The sequence below is a fragment of the Corvus cornix genome, chromosome 9 (genome assembly GCF_000738735.6).
Source record: "Corvus cornix cornix isolate S_Up_H32 chromosome 9, ASM73873v5, whole genome shotgun sequence".
Lineage (NCBI taxonomy): Eukaryota > Metazoa > Chordata > Aves > Passeriformes > Corvidae > Corvus > Corvus cornix.
The window spans coordinates 9,732,887-9,751,388 of record NC_046339.1 but is presented as its reverse complement, the minus strand read 5'-3'; the positions used below and the strand labels follow the sequence as shown (position 1 = coordinate 9,751,388).

Genomic DNA, 18,502 nt, shown 5'->3' with positions numbered 1-18,502 from the left:
GCTGTTTATCCCTTCCCAGGTTCTTGCGATAAGACGTTACCGGTTTGGAGGAGCCTGTTCTGATACGGCATAGGGGAAGTATTTACCACATGCCACGGACTGGAACTTCCCCATGCAAGTGTCAGGGCTGGGCACAGTGGCTTTCATTCACCGTCAGCTGGCAGAGATATGTGTAACAAGTGCCAGCACTGAAGCCCTGACTAAAGCTCTGTACTTATCCCTGGAAACATTTGTGCTTTGATGGGACATAGTGATGCCGATACTTGTGGGTCCGTGTTTGCGGGCTGTGTTTTGCATGGAGGTGGCAGAAGGGAAGTCAAAGCACACTGGCTTGGGAAGGGACTCAGAGATGCAGCGTGTGGTGTGGGGGCTGCACACAAGTGTGCACTTGTGATCAGTGGGGTGGGTATGTCCTTTGAGGGTGTAATTGTTTCCCAAAGTGGAATTGTTTCCAGCTGTGGCTATAGCCTGGCCAGGCTGTGCAGTGGCATAGTGCACATGATGCCAGAGAGGCCACTCCATTGCTGCCCTGGGGTATGAGATGTAACACCATGGGGGCACCTTGGGGATGCAAGATCAGCTGCTCTATCACGACCTCGTGTGTGTCCCACTTTGCAGCCACCACAGCCTCTCCTCATCCCCCTCTCACCTTCTGAGCCCCTCCACAGTGCAGTTTTTTGCCTGAATTTTATCAACTCCTGATTGGCAACAAGACCAGGCTGTGCGAGGGCTCTGAGTCTGGTTGTGTGCAGATCCGGGGGCTCTTTAGTACCCTCTCCGCTGTGCCCACCCGGGAGCAGGCAAGGGTTGTTCACCGCGGGGTTGTGCGGGTCTCGGGACGGGACTGGGGGGGGATCCTTGACACTCTCTCGCCCCGCTGCTCCTGGGTGTGCACACGGGGTGTTGCTCTGCCTGGGGGCCGGGGCTGGTGCCCGGGGCTGGTGCAGGGTGGCGGGGCGGGTGCGCGGCAGTGGGCGGTGCGGAGCCGGGGCCGCGGTTAGGGGAGGTGCGGATGCGGGGCCAGAAAGGGCGCACGGCGGGGGATGGCGGCGGCGGAGCTGCAGGAGCTGTGGGCGCTGGTGGAGCGGGCGGGCGGGCGGCGGGCAGTGCTGCTGGTGGCCGAGGTGGCGGAGGGGGCCCCGGCGGCGCCCGCGCTGGTCGCCTTCGCCCGCGACCTCCTGGGCGACGAGACGCCGCGCGCACCGTGCCCGGGTCCGGTGCCGGGGTGCCCGGCGCGGCGGCGGGCGGGCGGCGGGCGGCGAGCGCTGGGAGCGCGGCTGCTGCTGGTGCTGTGCGGCGGCGGGGCGGCGCGGGGCCGCGGGGCGCGGACCCGCCTGCGGGAGGTGGTGCGGGACGTGTGCGGCCGCCTGCCCGCGGGACCGCCGCCCGCCGTCGTGGGCGTCCTGCTGCCTGGAGGAGACGGCGAGGATGCGGCGGTGCTGGACGCGGCTCTGCGGCGGCATTTCCCGGCGCCCGGCACGGTGCAGGCGGCCCGGTACAGCCCGGGCAGCCCCGGCGATTGCCGCGCCGCCGCCTGCCGCGCCCTGCGGGCCGCCCTGCAGCACCCCGCAGGTACCAGGGTCGGGGGGCCCCTCCCTCCCTCCCTCACCCAGGGGCCGGCGGTTTTTACAGTGGGATTTGCTCCGTTTTCTCGTGGGATCTTCCCCTTCTCAGTGGGATCCTCTGCATCCTAATGGGTTCTGATCTCTCCTCATGGGATCTCCCATGCAATGGGGTCAGGCTTTTCCCATTAGGATCTGACCATTCCTTAGGGGATTTTCTCCTCACCCAATGGGATCTGACTTTTCCCATTGGGATTGGACCACTCACTACTGATGGGATCTTCCCACACACAATCAGATCTGCCTTTCCCCAATGAAATCTTTCATGCTAGTGGGATCAGAGCCTTTCCAATGGGATCAGCCTCTTTCTGATGAGGTTCCCGGTCCTGGCAGCCGGGGACGATAACTTCCCAGCAGTTTGGGAAACACTGGAATAGCTCATGGATAACACGGATGTGGCAGCTGATAGCTGTGACATTGTGGCTTTCCATGACATGGTGGCCTTCCCATGCCTATGGATGTGTGTTCTTGGGGGAGGCAGGACTGGGATGTGGCCTGTGCTGTAGGGTGCAGGCAGGACCTGACCTTCCTGAAGGAGGAAGATGCTTGTGCTGATTTTGCATAATGACTAAGTAACAACAGCAAGTCGTTGTTTGTGTGTAAAACTGTATGTCAGGGTGAGGATGGCAGGATGAAAGGTGCGTGTCAGCCAGGTCTGAGGAACAGCATTTGCCCTGGTGCAAAAGGTGATTCAGGTTTGTGTGTCAACACAGGGTGATGGCAACTGGTGAGATGGTGCGAGCAGAGCCTGCCCAGCTGCCACACAAAACATTTCAATCTTTGGCACTGCTTGTCTTGGGCTGTTTCCCTTCCCTCCTCCCTTAATTTTTTCCCACTTTCACCTTGCTTCCCAGCATTTCCAGGGGCTTGACTGCTTTCCTGTCTCACTGCCTTTACCCTGAGAGATCCTGGCACTTGCCTTCAGCACCACATTGACAGGGTCCTCTGGGATCCCTGGGACATGGGGATGATTGGCTGCAGCTCAGGTGCTTCTTTCCATCAGCTCAGCCCAGAATCCTGGATCTGAACGTTGAGGAGCTTCGAGATGGCTAGGACCCATTATGAAGGCACAGGGCTGTCTTCTCCCACCTCTGTACTAAGACACACACAGTCATCTTTCCAACTTCTCTCCTTTTGCATGCTTTTGTCTTCCTTGCATTGTTCCTGCTGCAAGAATTTCTGGTGTCCTCCCAGACTCCAGTGAATCCTCCAGTTCTGGTCACAGCAGCCTGGTGGGACAGCAGCTGCAGAGGCAGAAAAGCATCCCTGCATACATGACCTTTTTCTCCTTCAGCACATTGCTGGTGCTTGGCTCAGTACGTGTGTTTTTGTGGCTGGCTGTGGAGAATGAGGAGCAGGAGGAGGTGGGTTGGGTGTTAGAGCCTGTTTGTGTGTGCTCATTCACTTCTGATGCTGTGCCTGGTGATCTGAGCCATTAAGTGTCCCGGGACCTGTGTGTGTAATGAGGACACTCATCAGCTGCAGGGTTCAGCCTCCGGCAGGGACAGCTTCTTTCCATGCTTCTGTGAGCTTTGCCTCCCAAAATCTCCACGTGGACAGAGGGAGTCCAAGTGTAGCTGTGCCTCCAAAGAGCAGCTGAAACTCCAGGCAGTGCACTGGAGATTTTGTTTGTTGACTGCCAGAAAGACACCGAGCCCTTTAGTGTCGCAATGGCTCAATAAACTGAAGGACGCTGAAGGGGTTTATCATTTGTTATCTGATTAGGAGGTGAAAGGCTGGATGATATTTCAATGGAGTGCTGAACTGCTGCTGTTGGAGACCATATAAAATACGCTGCTGTAGTATTCTACAAGCTGCTGTAGTGTTTTACTATAATGGCTTGAAAGTCTGTAGTAACTTTCTTGTCTTCCAGAATAAATACCATACATCGACTACATGCTCTCTGCAATCTACAAGCAGTTACAGCTGCAGTTTTCAGTGTGCTGCTGTAAGACTGTGTGTCCAGCAGGTCTCCATGAGAGGGAGGAATTGCTTAATAAAGTGGGGAGCAGTAAACAGGTTGATGTGGTTGAAGCTAGGTGACAATGCAAAAGAAAAACTTCCTTCTGTGGGAATTCCCTGTGTCAGTCCCCGGCCTCACCTAGTGTGCCAGCTAAGCTCCTGCCAGATTTCTTGCTCACTCTCAGCTACCACATCCAGGTTGGTTTTAGCAGCGAGGTGGCAAAGAAGAAACTGACACCAGGGACAAACTTTCAGGGTAGCAGAGAGGTTTCAGCCAGATATAATGTACTAGTTTGAAAACAAACCAGTGGGAGGCACCAAGTCAGAATAACAATTTAACAGGAAAATTTTTAAAAAGGCAGAAAACACTGGTTCAAACGGACAGAGTCAGGATACAACCTGACACCCTGTTAGGGTGGTGGTAGCAGTCTGATAAGATGGTGGCTGCAGTCCTCCTGAAGTGGTGGATGTGGTTCTGTTGAAGCAGTGATCCTGTAGAAGGGGTCTGCTCTTCCTTGGAAGGTCCAGTGGTGGCTATGTAGCTCCTGTCCTCTGGGAATCTAGTGGGAAGGTTGTCTGTGGTGTTCGGAATCTCAGATTATATTCAGGACGGAATGCTTGGTTCCTCCTTCTGGGTGGAGCATCTCACAATGTGATGATGAGTCATGAGGCAAGGCATTGATTAGGCTCATGAACAGAAGACAGTTTGGAGGGAGTTATCTATGCAGGAAGGCATTGATGGGCCATTAACAGAAAGTCCCGAGGGAGGAGGCAAGGAAACACTGCCCCACCTGGTTTCAACAGCTCATGAGGATGGTAATAGAATACACTGCAACCCAGGACATACAAGGATTGCCAGGAATTGCTCTGTACTTTCTAGTGGTGGGCTTCGTGGAGTGGACCTGGTTTTGTTGCAAGGCTCATGGAGGGAGAGGTGGGGAAGCAGCAGGGCTGACCTGCTACCAGTCTGAACTCATCTTCTCTGGTTTATTCAGAAGACATGAAAGACAGGGAGAGGTGGAGGCTCCCATCCTTCTTGCAGTGCATTTCTTGGAACCAGAGGAGCTGGAGAAAAGATTATAAAGCAAAAGCTGAAAACAACATTCATGAAGGTATGCCCAGCTTCCTCCCCTGTACTCTGCTGTGATTGTCAGAAATTGCTCATGATACCCTGGTGTCCAAACCCCTTGCTGGTAACCTCTTTCAGCTATTTCCAGTTCTGCAGTTGACCTCACTTCCCTTTAGCCCAAACCTGAAGACAACCAGCACATTTAGCTGCTTTGTTGCCATCTCCTTGTTTTCTGACCTTTTGCTTGTCTAAATGAAACCACGCTGGGTCCAGTGCCCAAATACACCCCTGGAAGCACTGCTGAACTCAGCTGCATTTTGCTTGAGTGTTTGAAAGCAGAACTACTGTCTAAGCAATGAATTGGAAGCACCCTGATACTATGTGATGTTTTCTGCAAACATGGTTGGAAGGAGGGTTCCCAAACCATTTGCCGTTGAGGCTGGCAGAGAGAAGGGAGAGGGCAGTCAGCTGTGGGGTCCCCGATTCTAAAGGAAATTGTTCAGGTAATGCATAGCACAGCATTCAGCCTTTGTGCACAGTTGGCACTTCGGCTTGCACTTCCCAGCAGTGATTTTCTTTTTGCAGAAGTGCCTCATGCAGGAGGCTTCAAGGAGTGTGGTGCGGAGATCCAGATTGTATTATGAAGCACAAAGAGGAGGGAAAGCTCTTTCACTGTAAAAATAATAGAATGTTATATTTTCACTTGAAACCAACTGCCTGACCACTTCAGGGCTGACCAGATGTTAAAGGATGTTATTAAGGGCCTTGTCCGAATGCCTCTTAAATACATAAAATCCTTAAAGAGCATAAGAGTCAGACAAAACAACTGAAATGCCCAATTTATGCAGCTTTGAGACATGTGAGACCCACTCTCTGTGGTAAGAAAACCGAAGTGCCTGATCTTGCTGTCAGTGCCAGGCAGGTGATACCCTGTGGCCATGGAACTTGTTCTGAGATTGCTGAGACTTCGGGAGGCCAGGAGCTGGGCCCTGTGCTCCTTTGCTCTATTTGCTGAAGCAATGTTGAGTTTGTAAAACAAAATGAAAATCAGTTTTGAAAAAAAATCAGCTGTGCTTAGGTTGGGAGTATGTATCAATTGCTTCAGCCCATGCTTTCTTGTCGTCTTAAGTAGCATTTTCCAGGAGGAGGGGTTTTCTGTTCAGGTCTCCCTTGACCTCTCTCTGCTCCCTGCAGATGACCTGCAGGACCCTGAGGAAGAAGTGGCTCTGGCCAGCCTGTCCCCCAATGGAAACTGCGAAGAAGCTGCTGGAGGCACAGGCACCTAGAGGTGCCAGGCATCGAGCACAGTCCAAATTCCAGATCTGCACAGTGGATTTGGAGCAGTGGGAAGAGGAGCTGGTGCAGGCCCTTTCCTCCAAGGACCCACAGCTCCAGGGAAAAGCTGCTTGGCTGAACTCATCAGGGTCTTCTGCAGCTGCCAACAGCCCCTGGGGTCTGTGCCAAAGAGCCATTCCCTGCTGTGCCCTGCTGCCCCGGGGCACCTGGAGCTGCTGCTGGCCACTTGGCTTCTGAGAAGCCCTTTGGGGATGTATCCCATATCCCATACCCTGACGTTGGGACTTTGAGTGTGAAATGCAGCCACCTGTTTGAAGAATGAGGAATGTTTTCTCACTCTGAGCAAAGTTCCCTGCTGAGGCTGCTGGAGCTGGCCTCCCTGGCAGACTGATTCTGCTGCCTTGTTTTCCTGCTTCATTGGCGCTTGGAAGTTCCCACCCTCTTTGTGATCAGGAGAAAAAAAAAAAAAGACAAAAAAAAGTAACACAGTGGCTTGGAGACTGCAGTGGGACTGAATGTGAGCTCTCGGATCTAGGAGCTACTGAAAAGCTTGAGTGTAACAGTGTAACATGAAGAATGCAGTAACAGCCCAGCTTGGGTAGCAAGAATAACATAAAAGATACTGATAGTAATGGCATCTAGAGCAGAGTGGGGTTTGGGAGCAGGGTCTGTCCCTTTGGCTTGTCCTGGTGCTCAAAGACTGACTGAAGGACTGCCTGGGTTGGAGGGGTGGCAGGTGGGCACTAAGGTGTGGCTGGTGCTAGATGGGGCTACAGGAGAGGGCCATCTTATCTGGGACATCTCCACAGGCGTGGTGGCACACCTTGGAGTGGCCTGCAGCACAAGAAGATGTGCCTGTTTCATAAATAAATGTAAAAGTACAAAAATTATCTATTTAAATATTTCCAAAGGGCTGCCTGTAGCCTGTGGGGAAACACAATTAACTACAAATCCTTGGTTTATGGGGAATATTACTCTAATGCTAAGAATATCTTTTAAATTCTTTATGCAACATAAAACAGGTCTTGTTTGAGCACAACCTGCTGGGTTTTGTTTGGGGCTGGCTTTCCTTTAGGAGTTTCCTCCAGCTCAGATCAGAAACTTCAACCTGCCTACCTCGTCTCTGGGTTAATTGCCAAAGTACATCCTCAGTGCATGTCTGTCCTCTCTCTGGCTCCTTTTTTCCCACTGGCAGCTGAAGTGTCTGGAGTCCTGCCAGCTCCGGCCAGCACTCTCTCAGCAGTTTGCCTTTGGCATCCCTCTTGCTCTTACCTGGAGCAGAGGATGCTGCTCTGCAGAGAGGGCACTGACCCACTCTCCTTCCAGCCTCCAGGATTTCTGTAGGATTTCTGTGCTGATGACCTGAAAATACAAACATAGCCAAGTGACTTGGTGTGGGTGGCTGTATTCCTGATCCCAGGTTTCAGCACCGAGCACTCAGTGCATCTTGGCGAGATGAAGGTTCCCTCCTGCTCCATCCCTGCACAGCCCAGGTCGCTGGGCAGGTCTGTATTTCCCAATAAAGCCCTGGGTTAGGTGGGTCCAGCAGGACTTGCCAGTAGGAATCTGTTTTCTTGCAACATTTGGCCTTTGCTGCCAGGAATTCACCAATGAAGAGGTCGCCCAAGAGCACAAATGGGCAGTTAAACCTCCCTGAGTGCTGCAAATCCACTGGATTTATTTACTGGTAATTTTTAGGTAAATCATGCAAGTTTACCCTTGCAAGGAAATTTGTGAAAGTGGATGAACTGCCTGGGTTTTAGGAGGTGTGAGCAAGAACATATTTCACCAAAAGTGTTGTTTTTCTTTGACTGAGGAATAAAAGGGACTTAAATACTTTATTTTTCTCTTTTCTTTTTTCACTATCTGTGCACTTGGAGGTGTAAGCAGATAGTTTTACATGTTTAATTGATTGAATAATCTAAGGGCATTGTTATGTGCTTGTTGTAAAGAATAAAGACATTTAATTTCTTAATTGGAATGTGCTTATTTGTTTGCCATGGTGTTATCCTTAAAAAAACATTATGCATGGCTTACCTCATATTTATCTTGGTTTGAAAAAACTGGGTATTGGGATGGGATGGGATGGAATTGAAGTGACCCCAGCGTCTGATATGCAGAAGATCAGCAGAACTGAGTGCAGCCCAGGTGGGGCAATGGAGAAGGCTGGAGATCTTCCCAGTTATCCAAGAGTGCAGCAGCCCCTCTCGGTGTTGTGGGTAGGGCTCTGATAAGCTTTCATTAATAACTTTAATTAATAACTTTCACTAACTGATACCATTATGCATCCTCAAGGAATTCAAGCCCTTCAGAGGAGTTTTTTCCTGTTCGGTAGCAACAAGGAGAAGTGAATCCTGCTGAGATCTGGGCACTTTGGTCTCTTGTGTAGCATCGTTGCTCCTGAGCTGGACTTTCCCTGGTGCAAATCCACCAGCCTGTGTGTCCCGTCTGTCCATACCAGAACCAAAGCAGGACCCAAAAAACTCCACACTCCTCCACAACTGGGGCACTGTCAGATCCGTGTCTGTGCGGATCTGGACATTGCCCTATGCTCTGACGTGATGGATGGGGTCTGTCAGACTCATCTCTACCTGTGCTTCCCTTTTAAGGGACAAATGGGGTTGGGTGGGTGAGGCCTTTCCCCATGGAAATGTGAGAGGAGTCGGGGCCCGCAGAGGCGTTAAATCCATGAGATAAAACCGCTGATGCCTGTACTGCCACGGGACACGCTGTGCCCCCAAAGATGCCCCTCTCCCCCCATTGCGGGCGGCCTGTCCGGGCGGGGGAAGCAGCCGCTTCTGTGGGCACGGCGCAAACACGGGCACCGGCGGGGGCACTCGTGGGGAACTCACAGCTCCGGCCCCGCGGCCCCGCTCGCCCAGTGGTGTGGGGTTTGCGCCGTGGGAGGCCGTGAGGAGCCCGCGGGGGCTGTGGCGGAGCCGTGAGGCCCGCGGGGCGTCTGTGAGGGGCCGAGGACGGTACGAGGCCCCCGGCGGCAGGGCTGCCCCGCTCCTGCCTGCCTTTTTCTCCGCCGTCCCGCGCAGGCGATCACACGGGCACCTCTCCCGGGCGCAGCGCAGAGCCGCCGGAAGAGGCCCTTGGCAGCACTTCCGGGCCGGGCAGCGGCGGCGGCGGCGGCACCGCGGTTGGGCCGGACCGGATCCGACCCGACCCCCCGGACCCTTCGGACCTTTCCGACCCCCCCTCCGAGGGCAGCCGGGTGGCATCATGATCACTTCGGCCGGTGAGGCAGCGGCGCGGGGCGGCGTTGTCAGCCGGGATTTCGCTGAGTCAGGGCCGTGACTGGGCACCGCCGCAGCTCCGCGGAGCCGCCCGTCACGGGGCTCCCCGGCCCCGCTTACCCCCGGACGGCAGAGAGAGGCCGCCCTGGTGCCCAGCGGACCGGCACGACCGGCTCTCGAAGCCCGCTGCCGTGTCCGTCTCCTGGCGCTGTCTCAGGAGGGCTCCGGTGGCTTTGGGGGTCCCCGGGCAGCGGTGCCGGGACCCCGCGGTGTGAGCGGGAGGGTTCAGCTGCGTTTTCGGTGTAAAACCAGAGGGCTCTCGGGAGGCGCAGCAGGGACTTGAGAGGGGGAAGAGGAAGGAGTCTGGAGTTCAGAAACGCAAATGCCTTGCAGAGGAAACGTCAGTCTAAGGAGTGCAGGATAATGAAGCGTATGAAGAATTGGATGTTACGCAGTGTTTGTGCATCTGTGAGGAACTTGATAGTGTAAAAAAGTATGGGAAGTATTTCTAGAAATACTCAGGCCAGAAATTAACATGCAGCTGGTTGTGGCTTGGCGAGAGAAATAGTGCAGAGGGTTACAGTGTCCAGGTAACTTTCTCTTCGTGAACGCTTTGCTTTGTTTAAGTCTTTATTTTGATGGAGGAAAAGTAGGAATTCATTTTAGAGGCATTAAAAAAATGTAAAAAGGGTATGTTGGAGCAAGGTATGCAGGCAGTGTGTAAGAGTGAGATTGCTTCCTCCTCATAGATTAGGTAAATGGAGGAACTTATTTAAAATAATAATAGTAATAGTAATAATAAACAAAGCAAACATTTGGTGTAGAGATACAGAAAACAGCTGGAAGGAGCACAGTGGGATGGCTGCTGAATCTGCCTTCTTTGCCTAAAAGCCAGATTCATGTTCCTTCAATTCGTGTTACTGATGGATGTGTGTCTAACCTGTTTTTTAAAAACAATCCCTCATAAGGGAGGTTCTGGGACTTCATTAGGCAAAGGAATAAATGTGTTTCTGTGAGAAAACTTTTCATATCATCAAACCTCATTCTTTGAGGCTTCACTAAAGTTTAGTCTTACTGTTCCTGTTCATATCTGACACAAAGATCAGCTTATTCCCCTCCTGCTGGCAGCTGCCCTGAACTCTGCACCTTTCCCAGGTTTCTGTAGACCAGCCAGTTACAAGGCTCTAGCCACCGTTCAGGAGCTGACTGCCAGAGCTCCCTGTTCTTTCTGCCCAGCTCTAAACACACTGGTTTGCTCGTGACTCAAACACAGTGCCCAGCACTGGGCACAGGGTCTGGCCGGTGGGTGCCAAGGAGAGGGAAGGTGCCTCATGCATCTGCCAAGAACTGCTCTCACTTACACGTCTGTGTGAGGTTTGGTTCTCTGCCTCCCACTGCAGCTAAATGATATTATTGATGATATTTCATCTTAACCCTCTGTACTCTTCAGATTCTATATTTGTACATTTTGGTTTGGACCTGCACATGCACCTTTTAGATTTGTCAAGATCTTTTGGAAGCCCCATTCAGCCCTCCATAAGCTTGCTGGCCTTTCCAGTTTCATGTGGTTTTCTCAGATTTAAAGAGGTTGTCAAGCTGTACAACAGATTAAAGATTTAAAGCAGTGAATTGTGTTGGATTTTGATCAGATCATATTCCAACCCTTTCCGTTGCATCTTTGGAGTCTGACAATGAAACAACCTATCCTTGTGCTTCAGATTGAGCTCCTGTGAGCCTCTCAGTCGTGTCAGTTAAACAATATTTCTGTAGCTGTTTATACAAATGTTCTGGGACAGCATCAGGAGTCTTGCTAAATCTGTGAGGTACAACATCTCCTATGCATGAGGCCAGTTTCCTTGGCATGAAAAAATTCTGTTTTCTCTAAGAATGATCATGTTTTATAAAGAATGTGCTTTTTCAGTTATAAATTCTGAACTATTTTACATCATTTAATACAAACTTGAGTCTGATCTTTGAAGTTTTATACTTAAGATTTAAAATCAGCATTCCAGCCGCAGCCTTCTTTCCTGTTCTGTTGGATTTGAACTAAATGACAAGCTTACTTTTGATACAGAGAGACCAGAATTAACTATGATTTTGTTTTTCAGCTGGAATTATCTCTCTTCTGGATGAAGAAGAGCCACAGCTCAAGGTAGGCTCTTACATCTGAGAGAAAATAACAGCAAATGCATTACTTGGAGAGCTTAAAATCAAAAAGGAGCAGATCTCAGTAATTTATGGTTGGACAGCAACAGATGGGCACCAAATTGTGCCTGAAAGCTGAAAGAAAGGGCTTAAATAAATGGTAACAGATTGTAAACTTCCTTGTTTTCAACATGGATCAAACTGGAACTTCAAATGCAAAAATCTCTATTCATGAAAGCTCCCAGCTCTCTGATGATAATGGGGCTTTGTAACTTAAAATTATTCCAGAGACTGCATTTTGAAAATTCAAAGCTGAAGAACATTTCAAGTTTCTAGAATAATTTAATCAATGTAGAACAAAATCACAGTTACAGTTTTCGCTTGGAAAAAAATCACAGTAGTAGTATGAGAAGAAAATAGCAACACAGTCTTTCCAGTGCACGGAGGGTGTGAATCCACAGAACACCGACACTCAAAATGGTGGTGTGTTGATGGTTGCCAATTATTTGAAAGGTGGCCCCTTTTAGGAGGGGAAGAAGGTGCACTTTTTAATATTTGTAATCCCTAGTTGTTTTTCTTGGATACAGACATAGGTAGTGATGGATCTGAATGATTCCTGCTTTTGCTGTGAACTGATTATAAGTGGGCTGATTCCACTCTGGTTTGTTTATCAGCTGAAGTACTGTGGCCATATAAATAGAGTTGGCTGGTGTAGACTGCAGGCTGATTCCATGTGCTACACAGAGGTCGTCACAAAGACTTTGAAATCTCTGTATTTCAGGGAATTTAATCTATCAGACACATCAGCCAGTCATTCATCACAGAGAGGCCATGGGAAGGAATGCTTGAGTTGTCTTACCTGTTAAGTGAACAGCTCTTTATTTGCAAAGGACTTGCAAAGATTAGTGAATGCTCACAAAGATCTTTTAAAATAGAATTTGCTGTTGAAATGGGTCGGTGTTCATGATATCCATCCTAGAATGTACTTTATTTTTACTGAGGAAAGGTGGTAAATGCATTCTCAGTGTAATATAACTTTTTTATTTTTTGGTAGGAGTTTGCTCTTCACAAGTTGAATGCTGTTGTCAATGACTTCTGGGCAGAGATCTCTGAGTCAGTGGACAAAATGTAAGAGAAGACACTTAATGCTGCTTAAAAAGAACGTGACATACGAAGTGGATGTAGTTCTAGTTTCTTGACAATGGCTAGTACAGCATGTAGCTCCATATTTCCTAGAAAGCACTAATGTGTGTGGATGTGGGGTTGGAGCTGTGGTCCCAAAGATGCAAGTTCAGTCAAGCCTGTACTTGTCATGTGGTCTTAAAGAGATCCGAGCACACAGAGCTGATGCTCTTCTCTCTCTCCTCTGCAGTGAAGTTCTCTATGAAGATGAGGGCTTTCGGAGCCGCCAGTTTGCTGCTCTGGTTGCTTCTAAAGTTTTTTACCATCTGGGAGCCTTTGAGGAATCCCTGAACTATGCCCTGGGAGCTGGTGATCTCTTCAATGTCAATGACAACTCAGAATATGTGGAGACGATCATTGGTAAAAAACTGCTGCTGCGAAAAAGAAGCTCTTGTGTTGTCAAAGCTGCTGTAACTTTAAAATTTTACTTGGTGTAGTTTTTTTGTCTGTATTTTTCTTGGTGTCTTTGTGTTCATTTAAACTGACACTGCAGCAAATTTTACCCAGTTTATTTGTACTTACTTTCTTATGGTTTGGGATTCTGTGATGGAATTGACTTGGGAGTTCTGGAATTTTTTTCCTGTTCTTAACCCTTATTCTGTAGTGAATTCCTAATAAGAAAATTTCTTTCGTTGTTTATTGTCCTTTCTCTCATTTGTGTGCTGATGTTATTATCAATTGCAGCATGACTTTGAAAATAATTGGCTAGTAAGTGTAGCTACACACCTAACTGAGGGGGACAATTGTGCTTAAGCACCCACAACAGCAAGTCAGCTGTTGACTGCAGGTATAATTTGAATGCCTTTTAAAAATCTCATCTGCTGGATATGATTGACCTGGGCTGGCTTCCAGTCTCCACAACTGGTGCTTGCAGTGGAGCTAGGAAGTCTCCTACTGCTGTTTTCTAATTTATTTAATGTGACACTTGAACAGAGATCATATCCTTGGTTTAATTTTTAAAATACCAACTTGATTTCAGCACTAAAACCAGAGTTTATTAGGAGATAATAGAAGTATTTTCCGGTACTCTCTGTATACAACTACACAAATGTGTAATTTCCCATACACTGTACTTGCTGGTAGAACATGTTCATGCACATGCTGGTCTCTTCACCTGTACAAAACTGCAAAAATCTGGGAACTTGACTATTTCCCCCATATTTATTCATTATCTCTTCAGCAAAATGTATCGACCACTATACCAAGCAGTGTGTGGAGAATGCAGAGCTGCCAGAAGGGGAGAAGAAACCTGTGGATGAGAGGCTAGAAGGGATAGTGAACAAAATGTTCCAGCGGTGCTTGGATGACCACAAGTACAAGCAGGCCATTGGCATTGCTCTGGAGACACGCAGGCTGGACATCTTTGAGAAAACCATCCTTGAGTCGGTATGTGCAAGAGACAGGAGGTGCCTGTAGCTAGGCTTTTCCAGGTATGGATCCAGAAGTCAAGTGCAAGATCCATGTTGCTGTGGAACTTGCCCTGTTTTGTATGAACAGAATAAAAGATCCATTTTATTTAAACTCGGGGGTGTTCAGTTCGACATGTTCATAGAAGGCAGAGCCACTCAGGTCTATCAAGTATAGGAAGATCCCCCCCTACCTTTAGGAAATCTTTGAACTACAGGTTGATGGGAAAATATTCCCAGGAAGCTTGGCTATGTGCCCTCCTCTTAAGGTATTCCCTGTCAGCTACTGGCAGAGATACTATACTGGCATAATGTAAGAACAGCTCTTTTATTTAGTTGTGCCTGTCATCTGCTGTAATTCACTGTGGGAAGGGATCCTTAGGGCTGGGTAAGCGATTTATTAATGGCAAGCAAAAGAAGAAACTCCAGTAGCTGGGTGAGCTGCTCTAATTTTCAGTAAGTGTCTGTGTGCAGTCTTAGCTTGCCCTGACTCTGAGGCAGTGCAGCTTGGCTTTAACATCTTTCACTGAGGGTTTAAGGTAAGTCATGTTACTGTTAGTGGCGGTAAGAGAAGGCCTGTAGTCATTTGCAGCAGCTCAGCTGTGTGCAATCTTGTTATGCTGTAGTATCTCAATCATATGCCCGACACATTGCTTGAATCCTTTAAATTTTACTGCTTTTCAGTTTACATCTTCTACATATGTTTGGATGTCTCCCATTTCTGTGTATGAGTGATAATCATAAGGCATCCATCTTGCTTTTTTTGTGCTCTTTGTTGTCCTAAACATTGCATTTACTAACTTGCCAGTTATAAATCCCCCATTTTGAATTACCTTTCTGAGGTCTAGTAACCAAATCTTTTTCTTAGGCTTGATCTTTTCTTGGTGCATGGTTTGTTGTGCTGACATTTTATGTTAGTGCAGTGAATTTCACTGCATTCAAAACCAGTTGTTTGAACAAGAAGGGTGAAGGAGAAATAGATATTGTACTTTTAAGTTAATATTTTGTATGTTTTAACTTCTGAATTAAATATTGGTCCTGCATGTTTTTTATAGTGTTTTTTTTTCTTTAAACTTCAATACACCTGTATATAAGCTTCTCTGGAAATGGGAAAGGAAACTGTGAAGATTTATATGCACATATTTGCTCTGCTTTTTTAAAATAGAAAGGGGGTAGCTTTATTTTCCTTTCTAAATCCTGCTTGTCAGTCTAAACCCATGTTTGATATCCCTGAATTCTATTTCAGAATGATGTTCCTGGGATGCTGGCCTACAGCTTGAAGCTCTGTATGTCTTTGATGCAGAATAAACAGTTTCGTAATAAAGTCTTGAGAGTTCTAGTTAAAATCTACATGAATCTGGAGAAACCAGACTTCATCAATGTGTGCCAGGTAAACTTTTCAAAGTCATGTTTAAAGATAATAAAGTTACTCTTCTTCAGGTATATTTGGCTTGACATCTACCTGTTCTCTGTCTTTTGTTCAGTTAAATGAAATATCTTTTCCTGGTTGCGTGCTTCCAACATATATCAGAGTGAGATCAGCTTGAAAAAGAGATGTAAATATTGCATATTTGGTCAATTTCTAGAGAAAGAAATGCATTCAAAGGCAGCTTGAGGACACAGACAACTCTGACAGAATATTTTAAGCCTATGTAGGGAGTATCAGATGGTAGGTTCACAGCTTGGAATTTTATTTATTTGTCATAAGAACATTTCCAGTGCTTTGGTTTTTTTTGGTAAGCCATTGTCTAAAAGTGTTTAGACAACCAGTTGTGAAGTTACTCAGATGTTCTCAGGTCTTTGCCAGTCTTGGTATGCCATGGACACGTGACTCAGTATTACGCCTGTTTCATTTTGGCTGAGACATCCCTACAGAATGACTGGTGCTTCTTCAATGTGCTTTCGAAATTTATGTGTTTAGTAGGACAAGTCTTGTTTTTCTATGAAAACTCTTCTGAGTTTTCTGTTGTCTTCAATGAAAGAGAAATTTTCTTTCTTTCGAGAGGACGTTCTGTGGAAGCAACAGATGTGAGGGATTTGGAGTGTGGCTTTGGGTAGTGTTGCTTTCTTGTTCTGAAGTATTTAATGTTTTCTCCTGGGGTTTTTTTTCTGTTCTTCCCTTTCTCCTGCTCAGTGCCTGATATTCCTGGATGACCCACAGGCTGTGAGTGACATCCTGGAAAAACTGGTGAAGGATGATAACCTTCTCATGGCCTACCAAATTTGCTTTGACCTGTATGAAAGTGCGAGCCAGCAGTTCCTGTCTTCTGTCATCCAGAATCTCCGCACGGTTGGAACTCCCATTGCCTCCGTGCCTGGATCCACCAACACCGGCACCGTCCCTGGATCAGAGAAAGACAGGTGGGGGGATTGGCTTGAGAGGAGGTGGAGTTGTTTGGCTCCAGTCCGGCTCTAATGGAGCCTCCTATTCCATGTATGGATGCTTTTTACAAGCTGTCAAGTTACTCCCTTTATTTAAGACAGAGTAATAGGCAAGACATGCTATTTGCTCAAAATGAAATTGTGTATTACCAAAATCTACTGGTTTTTAAAGGGATTTTCCTTTGCAGTTGAGATAAGCACGGAGCAGTTATACTGTGGCTCAGCTAATGAGCAGTAATTCATTAAGCCATGGCATGAGTTGCTTGGGAATGCTGATGCTATGTGGTCTTCGCAGCAGCATGCAAAGCTGAGGAGAGAGGGGAGTTCAGGGAAAAAGCTCATTACAGCTATGTGCAAGTTTGGTTTCACATCACAGCTTGTGGGAAGAGTGAGCTCAGATGATACTGTGGTGTCAACAGACCCTTTGTAGTTGCAGTTCAGAAGAGGTAGTTCAAATCTACTTTGAGTTTTTTAAAACATGTTCCGTGGTCAGTATCGTAGATCTTAACTGCAGGAAACTGCTGTTTAGAAAAATCAAAGTTGGCACTAACCATTCCATCATCTTTATTTCTTCTTTTGGTGACTTACAGGAGAATTGACCAATCTATGCTAAGGCTGCTGCTCAGCTCAGGGGCAGCATGGAAGAAGTTTGTTCTCCATCTGCTCTGTAATCACCATGGAATACTTACTGATACTTTCACCAGAGCTCTTATGTCTGTGCACAACCTGCTCCCTGCACTGTCTTTGATAGTGTGTGGTGGAGATTCCCACCTAGAACCAGGCTGGTTAAATATAAGGGTTTATCCAGCTGTGGAGCTGAGTATAAATACTTTTGAATTGGTGACACAGGCATGGCAAACATTTTCCTCTTCCTCTCTTCTTTTCTGGTGAAATTAAGTGAAAGACACAGAAGAATTTATGTCAGCCTGTGTAGCATTAGAACAAGGTGCTAACAACATCTTAATATGTTTCATTTCAATGTCAACACTGCAGTACCCATGCTAATAGCAACAAGCACAAGGCTTCTGGGGGAAGATAAAATTATCCTTGATGCCTTGTTTGTTGACCTTGTTTGCTCATCTGTGTCTGTACATTCCCTACAAGCATCTTTATTTTTGTTGTCTCTCTAGATGGAATAAGAAAGTAGGATTTCCAGGCCTTTGTCCTCCAGTTCCCTGAAAATTGAGTGGGGGAGGAGTTTTCTGTTTAGCAGTGAGCTCCAGATAGTCAGCCCTTGTTCTATCAAAGTCCTCTTTTCCGGTCATCATCTCCAAATCCCAGGCTACTCCTTCAGGACAATGTTCAGCCATAATTACAGTTCTTGACTAGTTGCAGGTGATGCGTTTTTCATTTTTATTTTATTTCAGTGATGCTATGGAAGCAGAAGAGAAACCAGGAAGCACTTGTGCAGCAGGGAAGTCTGTGGAAATTGTGAGTGCTATTTCCAAAATAGACCTTACTTAGTTTTTCTTATGTGTTCTCTTTGGATCTCTAGGATTGCTAAATTGGTTTGGCTAATAAAGAATGGACTTCCTTTTCTGTCTTGGAGACAGATGATGTCTGAGGGCCAAATATCTGACTTAAAGTCCAGCAGTTCAGATACTGAAAGCTGTGTGAGACTGGGAAATGGTCAGAGTTCAGCAGGAATTACTGAGTTCTGAAATAGGAAACAAAAGGATCTGGCTCGTGTGTTTGCCTTTTGATATTGAAACAATTAACTCATTCCAGAAGAAAAGGCCTGAAATTTAACTGCTGCTGAGAACCTTAGGAAGTGAATTAGCTTGATGTATTTTTTTTTGTTCTTCAAAAATCCAGCTGTAGTTCTGGTTGGGTAGAACTGATGCTGTTCTGCAGGAGTGGCAGGAGGGGATGCTGATGTAACAGAGTTTCTTTTCCATAAAGCCCTAAAGTTGCCTCGGGCCTGCGTGGTGCTGTGTTGCTGGGCCAGTTGGTTGGAATCTCTTTGTTTAGTTTCTTTCCCCAAGTATTGGAGAAAGTGAGTTCACTTCTAACATGAGCATACAGTTGCATTTCAGCATGTAGAATAGTTAATGCAATTCTGACATTTCCAATGCTGAAGACAAGAAGTGCTACCAGAGAAGAAAGTAAAACCCAAGACAAGTTGTTGGTTTTTTTATTTCTTTTTCCCCATAGTAAATGTTTGCAAACAAAAGTTGGGAATCTTTGAAAGATTCT

The 18,502-nt window shown here is 47.3% G+C and overlaps 2 protein-coding genes and 1 long non-coding RNA gene across 3 annotated transcripts in view; 2 read left to right on the top strand and 1 right to left on the bottom strand.

The window, feature by feature from the left end:
* The first annotated feature begins 1,006 nt into the window (after window positions 1-1,006).
* On the top strand, window positions 1,007-7,924 carry C9H2orf72 (chromosome 9 C2orf72 homolog). The gene is made up of 3 exons (XM_039556785.1): window positions 1,007-1,572; window positions 4,580-4,696; window positions 5,848-7,924. The coding sequence occupies exons 1-3, from the start codon at window positions 1,044-1,046 to the stop codon at window positions 5,937-5,939; spliced, it is 738 nt and encodes a 245-aa protein (XP_039412719.1). The 5' UTR covers window positions 1,007-1,043; the 3' UTR covers window positions 5,940-7,924.
* Window positions 4,070-8,967, bottom strand: LOC120410459. Its single transcript, XR_005602624.1, has 3 exons — window positions 7,987-8,967; window positions 7,222-7,311; window positions 4,070-4,649 (listed from the first exon to the last, which is right to left on the bottom strand). It is a non-coding gene; the product is annotated as an uncharacterized LOC120410459 (long non-coding RNA).
* A 101-nt stretch (window positions 8,968-9,068) lies between these two features.
* The window catches only part of PSMD1 (proteasome 26S subunit, non-ATPase 1), a 63,598-nt gene continuing 54,164 nt past the window's right edge, over window positions 9,069-18,502 (top strand). Inside the window, exons 1-8 of the mRNA XM_039556784.1 lie at window positions 9,069-9,193; window positions 11,300-11,343; window positions 12,391-12,464; window positions 12,709-12,878; window positions 13,699-13,904; window positions 15,171-15,314; window positions 16,059-16,285; window positions 17,674-17,737. Coding sequence (XP_039412718.1) covers window positions 9,178-9,193; window positions 11,300-11,343; window positions 12,391-12,464; window positions 12,709-12,878; window positions 13,699-13,904; window positions 15,171-15,314; window positions 16,059-16,285; window positions 17,674-17,737 — 945 coding nt within the window. The 5' untranslated portion in view covers window positions 9,069-9,177. The remainder of the gene's footprint in view (window positions 9,194-11,299; window positions 11,344-12,390; window positions 12,465-12,708; window positions 12,879-13,698; window positions 13,905-15,170; window positions 15,315-16,058; window positions 16,286-17,673; window positions 17,738-18,502) is intronic.